Here is a 13,122-nt window from a genome sequence, read left to right on the forward strand (position 1 = left end):
ACACATCAGCGAGGCAGCAAAGTAATTCCGGAGTAAGAAAAGTTAGTAAGAAAAATCGAATGGAGGCTACTATTCATCACTATTCATTGTAGCAGTGATCTGGGCTTGATCCGACGGCCGAGGTCATCCGAAGGCGAGATCCTACGGTCCAGAATGCATCAAAGGAAAATCCGACGGCCAGGAATCCCGAGCGGGAGGAAGCCTGGGTGTCCACTACCGTGCTTGTTTCTGGATGGATGGACGTATCTGATCGTTTGGGCGTTACTTCCTTGTGTTCATCGGCAGCGTACCAAGAAAATACCTCTTCTACCCTTCAGTCTCTCTGTAGACATTGCGAGCCCATCGCCTGCACCTGCACGGCGCCACGGCTAGACAAGCTTGTGCAATCCGGCGCCCGATTGGCCGACCACGATGCACAGCTCGCTCGCGAGGCAGGCGGGCCCGCCGATCCGGCCTAGCTGCGCGAACCAGAGCCGCCGCCGCGATCGATCCGGGTCGGTCCGGTGCCGCGCCGAGGCCGCGCCGCCGGTGTCCGTCGCTAGGACGGGGCCGTTCACCGGGAGGGACCCGGAGGTGAAGAAGCCGGCGTGGCTGAGGCAGAGGGCGGCGCACGGGGAGAAGTACGCGCGGATGCGGGAGTCGCTCGGCGAGCTCAAGCTCAACACCGTCTGCGTCGAGGCCCAGTGCCCCAACATCGGCGAGGTATTCTACACGCACCGGTACACACCTCCCGCCGCGGCGATGCTTCGCTCGTATGATTCGATCCTGCGTGCCTGGCATAATACGATCAGCACGAGGAATTTCTGCGAGACGGTAGCAAGTGTTTGCTTTTGGTGTCGGGCTTAACGAAATCTGCTGCTTTGGGGGGCGCAGTGTTGGAACGGAGGGGGAGGGGCCGGCGGGGAAGGCGACGGCATTGCCACGGCGACCATCATGGTGCTCGGCGATACATGCACGCGTGGTTGTCGATTCTGCGCCGTGAAGACCAGCAACAAGCCTCCGCCGCCGGATCCCATGGAACCTCTGAACACGGCCTTGGCCGTTGCAAGTTGGGGGTAAATTTCTGCGGACTGCGCTTCGGTGGTTTCTCATCTACAGATTTTCCACTAATGGCTTGTCATTTTTGAGCGACTGATTTTATCAAGTGGTATAAGTAAAAAAACAAGAAGAGATAACAGTGCAATTTATGAAGTTTAGATTCAAGTCAATGCAAATATGCCAATTCGATATGCATGATTACACAGTGTCTGACTGTGTTGTTCGTTCCAGAGTAGACTATGTTGTGCTGACAAGTGTTGATAGAGATGACTTACCTGATGGGGGGAGTGGCCATTTTGCTCAGACAGTGAGAGCTTTGAAGGTTTACCTCGCATACTATTTTGATGTGTCTTTCATTGATCTTTTGTCAAAATGCTGTGCTAAAGATTTCTGGACTTCCTAAGCAGGAGCTCAAACCGGGGATATTGGTCGAATGCTTAACTTCGGACTTTCGAGGTGATCTGGAGGCTGTTTCCTCTTTGGCCGATTCTAATCTAGATGTCTTTGCGCACAACATTGAAACTGTGAGGAGTCTGCAGAGAATCGTGAGGGATCCTCGAGCAGGGTAATTTGATCCGCTGATTTTAGTGGCATGACACTGTATGTTAGACTATTGTAAAATTGAAGTTTGTAGCACTAATAACTTAATTCCTCAGATTAATTGACCTGATAGATTATCACTCATCAACAATTCCAGAATAGCTAAAGTACAAAGGATCGCTACTTCCGGTTTCTTTCTTGTTTACTTCTGATATTCTCTTCAAACCTATACAATGGCTAGAGGTCTGAAACACTGTATAGGATCTATATAGAAAATCGATGATTACAAATGTATTTGCTTTGTCTTGTTTATTACTTGAATAATATGCATAGTCCTGGCTGAAACCAACCTAACAAAGTTAAGCAAATGTTCCTTCTATTCATTCTGGTGCTCTGACACTGCAATCAGTCCTAAAACATTACTGTACTACGGCAATGTGATCAACCTCAGGCCATTGGAGTGTTTTAGTCTGGATGATGTATCTTCAAATTTGACCTCTGAGCAACTATGAATCTAGTTTTAATCCAGCTCCACAAACCTTACCAAATGTTCTCGGATGTGAACCATATCAGAGACCTTACTTAGTTTTGATCAAAAGTAGAATTTTACTCTATTTGATTAGTGAGTTGCTATAATATCACGTTATAAATGCCAGATATTGGATTATTTCTTAACTGGCCAATTGCCATTCCGTAGTATCTGGATGTCTTCAGTTTGCATGACGCGGTGTGTTTTATTTGAGTTTTGCGAAAAAATTCACACCTGTTGATATAAATGCTAACGCTAACGACGAAGGTGTCTAGTACAGAAGTTAGTATATTCCAGCAATGTCCAGTTAGTCCTTGTATCTTTTTTTTCTCATGGTATTTGGCTCTGGAAGAATCTCTTGTCACCTCTCATATTTTACAGATATGAGCAGAGCTTAGCTGTTCTAAAGCATGCAAAAATTTGCAAAGAGGGGATGATAACCAAGTCTTCTATCATGCTTGGTCTTGGGGAAACTGACGAGGAAGTGAAACAAGCCATGATTGACTTAAGGGCAGTTGGTGTCGATATTCTCACATTGGGCCAATATTTACAGGTTAGCCCTGCACCCATATTTTAACTTTGGTGTAGCATGTAATTAAATATTTTTCTTCCTACTTGATGTTTCAGCCAACAGAAAAACATTTGACAGTAAGAGAGTATGTGACGCCTGAGAAGTTCCAGTTTTGGAAGGAGTATGGAGAATCGTTGGGTTTTTGTTATGTTGCTAGTGGACCTCTGGTACGTGCTACATGTTGTTGATTACTCCTGTATACTGCTGCTCTGAAAAAAATGGTATTGCTATGCATAACTGAAGTTCTGGAAATATTATCTTCATTGCCCATGCTATATAGTTAATCAAGAAATACAGTTTCTGGTCCTATTTCTAGTTCTTCGGTCAAGTAGTGGAGTGGGCATGTAGTTTCATAATAGCCTGTACCAGTGAATTTTATAAGAGGAACTGGTGGACAAGCCCCTGTTTCATATAGTGAAATCCGTATAAAAATGGTTAATAGTTCAGGAATCTGAAACAAGAAATAAAGAACAGACTGAGCTCAAAGGCAACAGCCTCTGACATGCAGCAACGGATGCAACACAATGGTCAAACGCCTTGGACTAGGTTTTGCAAGCGTACAAACGTTGCCCCCAGCAGTGCAGTGATTTGCATGAACTCACTTTCTTTGTGGTGCGATTCTTGTCAGGTCCGGTCTTCGTACCGTGCAGGAGAGCTCTTTGTCGAGAATTTGGTCAGAAATAAGAAGACTAAGCCTGCATCTGCCTCTTAAGTCTCAACCAAGATATGTTGACCTACAAAAGCAATTCATCGGATTCTTCCACTTTGTATGTTCAGAGCAGCACCAGAAAAGCAGGGGCGGCACAATCATTCTATTATTCTGAAAGTTTGTCCCCTGCTTTTCTTTTTTATATAGCACACACACTTTTGATATTTATCACTGTAGATTCCCGGATGCCATTTTTGTTGTTGTATCATTACCTTTGAAAGAATATAGGAAAAGCTATTCATGAGTAGTCCACATGAAGCTGTCCCTCTGTCGTTTGATTATGTGATGCTTTATCCATCACTTAGGAGAATGCATCCAACACTTTCATGTCTTAGGTACTTCCGGTGCATCTGTATATTTTGCCTATTTAAAAGTTAAAGCATTCTTTTGGAGATAAAATCACAACACTAACACTACATATATCTATTATGCTATAAAATTATAGAATCAAAGTCTAACAATAGTGTTAAATTGGCCGAATTCACAGTTCAATTTGAAGGATTTGTCATTTTTTAGTTTTCTGAGTGATGTTTTGAATTTGGATTTGAAATTTTGTGACACAGTCGATATATTATCTTGTCTTTCTTCCTAGAATTTTCGTGACTCTTATTGTGAAGTTCTCAGAATCATATACGGGGGTGCTGGAATTTTGGTCACTCTTATTGTGAAGTTCTCAGATATAGGAGTGCCGGAAATACTCCAAACTCGAGAGCACGTGATAGGTTGATATGGAATGTGTTTTAGGCTTGCTTTATCTTTACTGTTCCTTTTGTTTTTAGTTTGTGTAATAAATTTGTTGTGGTTTCTTCAATGGAAATGGACGAGGAGCTTGTTGTTTTAAAGAAAAGGTTCTTAATAATCCTCTGGTAGAGCGCGTGATACATTGTTAACAAACTTTTTTTCCAGAACATTTTTTAAAATCAACCACAAAATCTACAATATGTAAAGATCAACCGAAAATGAATTATATTGTACAAAGCAAAGTTTGTTGAAAGCATTATAGCACAATGGTAGGCTGACTGACTCCACAGATTTAAGTCCACCGAAAGATAAAACTTTAAAAGATGGTCAATCAGAAGCTTCATAATGACCTAGTTGAGCATACATGGAAGTGGTTTTCTTTTTTATGTGTCAATCATATATCTTCATGTTTTATTTGGATTATTTTATGTGTTTCTAATCATAACTTTGAAATATTGCTGACTTTGCACGGATAGAAATATACTCTCTCCGTCCGGAAATACTTGCCGGAGAAATGGATTACCCCCTCCGGAAACACTTGCCGGAGAAATGGATTTATTTAGACGTATTTTACTTCTAGATACATCTATTTTGATCCATTTTTGCGACAAGTAACTCCGAGACGGAGGGAGTAGAACTTTGAATCGTTACTATATTGGCATGTGGTGTGTGCCAACCAAACATTCAATACGCTTTGGTCGATTGAAACTTCAATAAATGGTTTTTGGTAAGCTTTAATATGACATGGAAAGAAACTCTAGAACAAATATGAACTTAATGAATCGATCTATTGCATGTTTAATATTTGTGATATATCTATGATTTCAACATTTTTGTTTAGTACTCCCTCCGTCTCATAATATAAAAACGTTTTTGACACTAGTATAGTGTCAAAAACATTCTCATATTATGGGACGGAGGGAGTATTTGTCTGTTCAGCATATCGGCATAGTTAGGTATTTTTCCGGTTGATTTGAGATGTGATTTTGGCGAGATGATGTCCTGCTCCAAATTTTTTTTCCTCCACGAGAAGGCATTTATGTCGTACGCCACCGCCTCCGCGGACATGTCACCACTGTCCTGCTCGACTGACCACTGATTGTTGATGGTGAGACCCCGGTGGCTCCGGTGGCGTTGATCCCTGAGCTCAGAGGAGCTCCACCTGTCCAACACTCGGGACGTCGGTGCTGCCCTGCAAGCCTAGGCCTGGGCCTGGTCCGACTGTGTGGATGAGAGAGGATGGGTTAAGCCAGCCGCTAACGAGAGACGGGCAAGGCTTACATACAAAATCAGCCCATCGGTTTGTACTGCATTGTAATCGAGGGAGGAGCTCTCTCTCTTTCTCTCTCTCTGGAAAAAAATAAGGCAGGGCGACATAATCATTCCATTCTTCCAAAAGTTTATACTCTGCTTTTCTTTTCTTTTTGGATGTGCATAAGCTTCTTTTGATCTTTACCAAAACTGGCCATGATTTTGGTTGCTGTATCATTGTCTTTGGGATGGGACGGTAGACGAAAAGGTGTTTGGTGTTAGTGAAGAATCCATGTGAAGCTGCCTCTCCGGCTTGATTATGCAATGCTTTACCCATCATTTCTCGTAAGAGGAAAAAGAGAAAAACGGTTAAGGCCCTGTTTGGTAGCAAAGTATTTTTTAAATATTTTAAGAATACTATAGTTTTTGAGATTATCATAGTTTTATTTGCAATGAGTTATTTGATTGCCCCTAAAAACAATGATTTTAATACTTTAGTATTGGCAAAACTGCAGTTTTTTCTCTGCATAAAAAAAAGAACCTTAGACCTCTTTTTTAAAAACTGAGCAGCTGAAAAGAACGACATTGCAAGGATCCAGTGCGCTGTATTGAGCTTGACTGCATGGTTCCAGTTCACGCGCACCTCTATGACCCGGTGAAGTTGACACCGGCTACGCCGTGGTGCCGAATGTCCTCTTTTGGTAACCTACAAGCCCTGGGCGCAGCCACTTTGTGCAAGCTTCCGGTCTTATGCATCTGCATGGCAACGCTAGCTAGCTAGGAGAAAAACGGTGCTCTATCGCCATGTACATGGCCGTTCTTGGGCTGATCTGTTGGTGCACGAAACTGCTAGCCCCGTTGGTAAAACAGACGAGTCTGCTTAGCCAACGGCTAGCCAGTCTTTTTTACAAGGTCGCTGCGCCAAACAGGTTCTCAGTATTGAGAATACTCTAAAATATTGTGTTATATTAAAACCACGGTATTTGATACTTACAGAGTGAATTACTGTAGTTTTCTGATACTTTGGTTTTTACAATACTTTACTATCAAACATAGCCTAACTTGCATTCCCATATGCATGCATGTGTAGTACAAGCAGACATGCTGCGGCTCTCATGAGTTGAAATACTCTTTCGGCATTGCCGACTGCGGACTCCAGTGCGTACATATCAACCTCGGTGTGTTTTCAGACATGACACACGCACATGGACGTGGTATCCTACCACTACCACTACCAGGCAATTCCGCTCCACTGCGCGCGCAGGCATCAACGGAGATGGAGAAAAGCAGCAGCAGTAGTACTGCACAGTGTCATTGTGTTCGTGGTTGTGTGCTCGTGGCAGGTCACCTTTACCTAAAAGGCTAAAGCAGCTCGTGTGGTGTGGTTAAATGGCCGCAAGACATGGCGGTCTGGCTCATGAGTGAATCATCACGTCTGTTCTTGTCCCCGGAACCAGAATGGTTGGGGTAAAGAAATAAATATTAAATAAAGGATAGAGCTATTCTTTATTCTAGAGATTCTAGAGAAGATGTGAGCCGAGGCGGCTATCATTTCTCTATCTGTGCCATTGCAGCTGAGTTGGTCTGTGCCCTGGAGCTTCCAGCGCGATATGCATTCTACACGTACGCTGATGTGCATGTACGGCGCACAATGTCAAGGAGTCGCTGCGTTCTTTGCGGCTCATTTTTCTGCGCCGATAAATGTTGAACGAACAGTAAGTGGTTGCTTTGGTGGCACCGTGTACGGTCACGCCGCTTCAGTCCGCCTTGATCCGTGAATGGTCGCGGCAGGCCGCCTTGGCACGTACTCGTTGTCGCCCCCAACGGGTCCAGCAATAACTTGAGCTCAACTGATAACCGAGCTTTCAGTGCGACTCTGTCGGAGAGCAGTTGTTGAAGGTACACACCGAGGAGACTCAGGAGAGGACCACCTGCACTAGGCAGCATGAAGATCGAAGAAGACGGCGCATGGTCCACGGCCACGGCCCGTGATCGAGTGTCAGCAAGCGATCAGGTCGGCCATCGGGTCTCAGAACGTTCAGACAAGTCCCGTGCCGTGCCGGCGCGGCCATGAGGACAGCTTACGGACCACGGAATATGTTGGACCGGAGACGCCGGCAAACTGGCCGAGAGTCGGGCCTAGCCACGGGCGCACCGCACGCGCTGGAGTGGCAACAAATCTCCTGCGGGGATCTGATCCGGGTCACCGGAAACTTGCCCCGCACTGGTTCACGGATCTTGGCCGGCGGCGGCAGAGACCAGGCCAGGCATAAGTCCGTGTCACGTACTACTACAGTAGTCCCACTACACGCATGCGCTGTGATTGGTGCTACTACTTTACTTGGTTGCCTGCCTGCCTGCCTGCCTATGAACTGCATGCACACACGGATCTGATGGAGTGCTATGGCCGGCGACACCGTGGACCCCGAGCGTTCACAGCATAGGCATTGCCGGGCCCGGGCGCATCGGCGTGGCGGTGTCTAGTGACATTTGTTTACGCCGGCAAGATGGTGATCCCTACTGTTATTTTCCCGTGCTCCAGAGCAGACAAGGGCGAATCTCCCTCTTCTTGGGGAAGTCACTGCTGCTAGTCTGTCGAAATTGGCCTTAATCTAGACCAGAGGTAGGTGCCAACGGTTACCTGTAATGTCCCACGCACGCACGTACAGGCCAACGCATGCTGGCACTGTTCTCCCATTATTAAAAATAAAAAAACTTGCATTAGCGATGAGACATTCTTCCGTGACCTGATGATCTGATCAAATCATGGTTCACTGCTTCGCTTCAGCTGAGCCATGCATGCATGAGAGAAGGACCCACGGAACAGACCGTGGAAGAGAAAACAACGAAAAGCGAGCTGGTGGCTCGCTGCATGCGGCGACTGCGTGCAGGTGCTACAGGACAGGGACGACGGGAGGAGGAATCTTTGGCGATGGGGCACTCATGGCGAGGAGCGTACGCGACTTGGCTTTGGGTTGAGTATAGTAAAACAAAGACAAATGCCGGGGCCACGAGTAGGAGTAGAAACAACCTTTGAGTGATTCACGCCGTGAACGATCGATTTCAGGACGTGATTGCCGATTGGTTGCCCCAGGCAAAAAGGCAATGATTCCACCCTTTTGATTCCTCTCGTTTCCTTTCTGTCTGCTCGTCCTCACAAACACGCAACGCAAGTCGCCGTGCCGATGGAAGGGCTCCATCCACCGGCGCTCCAGTAGCCGATGGAAGGGCTCCATCCACCAGCTGCTACGGTGAGCGGTGGCCGGGGCGAGCAAAAGGCGAAGTAGTCGCAGCAGCAGAAAAGCAAAAATACCTGCCATGATAAACTCCCTCCCTCCAAACGAAAGGAAGACCATGGAGTGGTCTAATTTTCACTCGGGGCCACACCGAGAACCCGACAGTGCGTGTTGCTCGCATCGCATGCTTTTCCCCGGAACCTGGTTGACCGCCTATGGCCCGGGCGCAGCACAACGATGCTGGACGGACCGACCAGGAGGCCAGGACCCCGGCGAGCCAATATAAGATGGTCCCGTCGCTTGCTCATGCGATTGCATTGCATACTTGTGTCGTGTGTGTCTCGTGTCATGTCACCATCTGTCATCCATGCTTCTCGATGACAATGAACAAGCGTTTCTTTTCCTCTCTTTTTATTTTCTCTTTCCAAAAAGGTGAAAACACATGTGGATTTTTTATTTGTGGTGAGAGGCAAAGGTGGTATTTGACCATTGCAAAGGTGGCTTGGCAGGTGGCCTTGATTCTATGGTTTGAGCCCGTGAAAGCTGTTGCCAATGATTATTTTGATGCGCACTGAGGATAGATAAACTCATGAGCTGCTTGCCAAGACTGAAGCACGCAATTTTATGCTACTCGGTAGAGTGCTTGGTCTTTTGTTCCGCATGAGTAAATTGCAGAAGACCATTAATTTGAACATTAGGCAATACATTTTATTTGCAGAAAACACCATGTCTTCAGTAATGTTTTTGCAAAAAACAATCGGCCGATCGTCAGTTAAGTGAGTTTATCACATGTGGGGCCCTTTTTGCGTACGTGGCACTATTAGCCGCCCCGACAGCCGTTAGACGCCGTGAGACGGCACCGTTCGATCCATCTCTCACTCTCCACGCTTGTGTCGCGTCTGCCCGTTGTTACCTAGAAATGATTTTTGGAAAAAAATAAATAGCAAACTATGAGGCAGTTACAGTTCAAATTTGACCCGCTTCCAACTGAATCGACGACAATTTGTATTTTTCACCAGAGGTGGATCAAAACTTTTGACACCCAACCATTTGATCAATTGTACACTAAATATGGCCTAGTATTTTAGAAAATTGATTTGGTACAATTTGGCAAGAAATATTTGGTAGGTTCTTCACAAAAAAGTTCATTTTGGGCACTCAAAAAATGGAAAATGATTTTTTCATGGATCAAAAGCATTTTACATAAAATCATTTGGTCAATTATACATAAAATTTTGTCTAATACATAGAGTTGGTAGGTTCGTCACAACAAAACTATTTTTTATACTTCAACAATGAAAAATGATTTTCTTCTGCAAAAGAACTTATTTTTAATCAATTACGACCTATTTATATGGTCATAAAGTCATCAAGGCCTTTATTGCATTCTGATTGGTCCACGAGCACCTCACGCGGATCATGCCCGACCACCGTTGGATAGGCCCGGATCCGACGGCAGCCCTCCTCCCCCACCCCCTCTACCCCTCATCCCTCTCATTCCCCTCCCGAATCAGCGCAGCTCCCTCTCCACTCGTCCAAACCCTAGCCGCGCCCTCCTCCGTGTGCCGCCGCCCCCATTGATTCCGCCGAACACCGCCGCCCCCCTCCACTCGCTCTCCTCCATGAGCCGGATCCCCACCTTCTCCGGCTCTCCTCCGGCTCCGGCTCCCCTCCTGCGGCACACCCACAACCGCCGCCCTCTCCCTCCCTCAGATCTCGATCTCGATCTACGACCCAAACCAACCCACCTCACCGCCGTCCCCGGCCGCCGCGCCCTTCCACGATGACCCGTTCCTCAGCTTCGCAGACGGCCGGGCCCCGGCGGCCGACGTCCACGTCTCCGGGGGCGGCAGCGACGACTTCCCGTCCTTCCCCGACCCCTACGCCTTCCGCCACGACTCCGCCGCCGCGCACCCTTCGGCATGCCCGACTCCAACGTCAACGACATGCACCATGAGGCAGAGGATGACGACCTCTTCACCAACTCCGTCCCCGTCTTCACCGACCCTGGCCGACGAGGGCTTCCTCCTCCGCGATTGGCACCGGTACGTGCGCTTCCTCCCCTCGCCTCTGCTGCTCAGATCTGGTCGGGTACGGTGGTTGGTCCTGTTAGATCTAGCTGTGCGATCGTGGTGGGGTGGGTTTGTTCGGGCCGTAGAGCTGCCACGCTGGGTCGCGATCTAGCCTGCCGCTTGCCATTACCTGGGGCGCTGAGCTGCTGTGTGCGCGAGATTCCATCGTTTTGCTGCAGATTCGGTGAACGCCTGCTCGAAATTCGGTGCACTTGCCATGTGTTGATGTGATCCAGTGCCTCCAGGTTTAGTACACTATGATTATAGCCGAGTTAGAGGAATTGACGTACAAATCTATCACTATTAGTGTTTAGTTGCTTCGAAGTGACCGATGCAAGGCTTCGCACCATGACTTGTGTTAATGAGATCAAAATGGTTCATCTTGCTGCAACTTGTCATGGTTAGCTGAATGATGTTGTAACCCAGTGACTTTGCAACCTCAGTACACTAGGATTTTAGCTGAATAAAAGCAAATGATCGCTTAGGATTTGCCATATGATGATGAGATCTACTGTCTTTGCAGCTTTTGCAGCATGAATTTAGCTGCATAGGAGCGATTGCCATACAAATTGGTCACTGAAGTTGTGTTTTCGCAGTAGGAATATATTTGTGTGTCTGCCATAAGTTTTTTAACCATGACCTGTGAATATGATATAAAATGGTTCAGCTTGCTGCAACACTTTTTAAACCTGTGATTTTGTGGTTGAGGTTGTTGTTTCTGATTCATGTTTCTCGATCCGTTCGTGCATGCAACATCGGGGATCAGTGCCTCGCCGTCGGGGATCAGCGCCTATTGAGCTTGAGCTTTGTTTGTTATACACCAAAATTGCTTTACACATCCATTCTGGATGGTCGTCACATAGGACTGCATGAGCTCTATTGAACCTGCTTTCTACTTGTAGAAGTTATGCCACATCGGAAGATTGCCTTTTGCATTTACGCTTGCTATAAGTGTACTCGTGATATGTGAGACAAGTTTTGACTCTTTCATGCTAGATCTATGACAATGTTATATTAATCAATTAGCTCGTGGGAATTGACTATATTGGTATTATAAGTGTTGCATGTGTAATTAATAAATGGAAGAAATAACACCTTCTTGGAATCTCCCAGTCCTGGCGCGTGTGATCTGACTGGGTTGCTTTGCTGTGTGGTTGCAGGGCAAGGTGGTGAACCAGCTATTCGAGAAGAGGCCAAGAACATAATATTTTCATATTTGCCATCTGAACAAGTTACTGTTATCCAAATGATTTTGCCTACAATAACCTATTATTCACCATTGGTTTAGTAGATGTCTATGTAGTAGAAACTTACACTACCAGTGATAGTTTGAATCTAAGAACTCACCCTGTTTATCTGATCTTTGTAGCTGCTAGATTGAGTGGTATCCTCACTGTATTCTTCCCTGGTATTGTGATGTCACATTACACCTAGCATAATGTGACAGAGAGCTCAAGAGTTGCAACAAAGTAATCTTAGTTCTTAGTCTGTGTAATTTCAATATAAGTAATCTTCTGTTCAGTCAAAAACTGTTGCACGTGCTACTACCAGTAGTGCTTGTGATTTTGTTTTCCTCTTAATTTCTGTACAACCGTTAGTTGTGAGAGATTACTAGCTGTTGTTGTATTGCTAATTTATATACCATTTTTATGCCGTTACCTTTGTTGGAGCCCATATGCTTAGACCTTTGCTGGAGTGCATCAATGCTGGCCATGTTGCTACATTCACATCACTCATTTCACCACGTTGACAACACAACATTTTGTGGATTAGATAAGTCTTTTGTCTATCCCATTCTCTTCTTTTCTTATTTGAGTATCCACTGAAGTTTATGGAGGAGCATTTGATATGCATCTCTCCATTATTCCTGTCTATGTCTAATATTGGCTTGTGTATTGAGATGTTGTTGTTGTAAAAACAAGTAGGAAATCACCATTTTGGTTGATCATGGTCCCACAACCGTATGTGATTTAATTGACTAAGCTGTTGCAATACGTCCTTGGGTCTTGTGTTTGTGTGATGATTTTTTGAATCTCTTGCAGACTGGGGTGTGCAGTACGTCCGCAGGTGCCACAGATCCGGAGCCTGATGCTGCTGCTGAAGATCGGAGCGATCAAGATCCCCCAAAGGGACATCTAGAGGGTCTTACTCATCAGGTGAGCTGATGTTTGCCCGAGCGCTTTGAGATGGTAGTTGGTAGTGGGATAGGCTGCTGTCCTCGTTGGGTAGAATGTCTGCCTCGCCCTGATTTGATCTGTGTGTCATGCCTGTGTTTCAATGCTGGTAAGATTTCCAGAATCCAGCAACAGATGTTAATATTGTATAGATGTTGTTGGCCAACTTTTTTATAAACCGAACACTAGTAAGAAAAGGCCTATGCAGTATTGCTTAGTCTATACTTAACACTATACAGATTTTGCAACCTGATATGATCA

The 13,122-nt window shown here is 45.9% G+C and overlaps 1 protein-coding gene across 1 annotated transcript; it reads left to right on the forward strand.

Annotated features, from left to right (window-relative positions):
• The first annotated feature begins 337 nt into the window (after nucleotides 1–337).
• LOC119277121 (lipoyl synthase 1, chloroplastic) lies at nucleotides 338–3,719 on the forward strand. The gene is made up of 7 exons (XM_037558347.1): nucleotides 338–702; nucleotides 874–1,055; nucleotides 1,270–1,360; nucleotides 1,446–1,603; nucleotides 2,489–2,660; nucleotides 2,735–2,845; nucleotides 3,307–3,719. The coding sequence occupies exons 1-7, from the start codon at nucleotides 412–414 to the stop codon at nucleotides 3,388–3,390; spliced, it is 1,089 nt and encodes a 362-aa protein (XP_037414244.1). The 5' UTR covers nucleotides 338–411; the 3' UTR covers nucleotides 3,391–3,719.
• Nucleotides 3,720–13,122: the final 9,403 nt, after the last annotated feature.

Source organism: Triticum dicoccoides, chromosome 3B (genome assembly GCF_002162155.2).
Source record: "Triticum dicoccoides isolate Atlit2015 ecotype Zavitan chromosome 3B, WEW_v2.0, whole genome shotgun sequence".
Lineage (NCBI taxonomy): Eukaryota > Viridiplantae > Streptophyta > Magnoliopsida > Poales > Poaceae > Triticum > Triticum dicoccoides.

What these genes read in the sequence shown, in the direction of transcription:
- LOC119277121 (XM_037558347.1), top strand. Translation starts at nt 412, where the DNA reads ATGCACAGCTCGCTCGCGAGGCAGGCGGGCCCGCCGATCCGGCCTAGC. An exon ending in TTGGCCGTTGCAAGTTGGGG is followed by an intron (nt 1,056 to 1,269) that starts GTAAATTTCTGC and finishes TGTTCGTTCCAG; the next exon opens with AGTAGACTATGTTGTGCTGA. An exon ending in CATTGGGCCAATATTTACAG is followed by an intron (nt 2,661 to 2,734) that starts GTTAGCCCTGCA and finishes TTGATGTTTCAG; the next exon opens with CCAACAGAAAAACATTTGAC.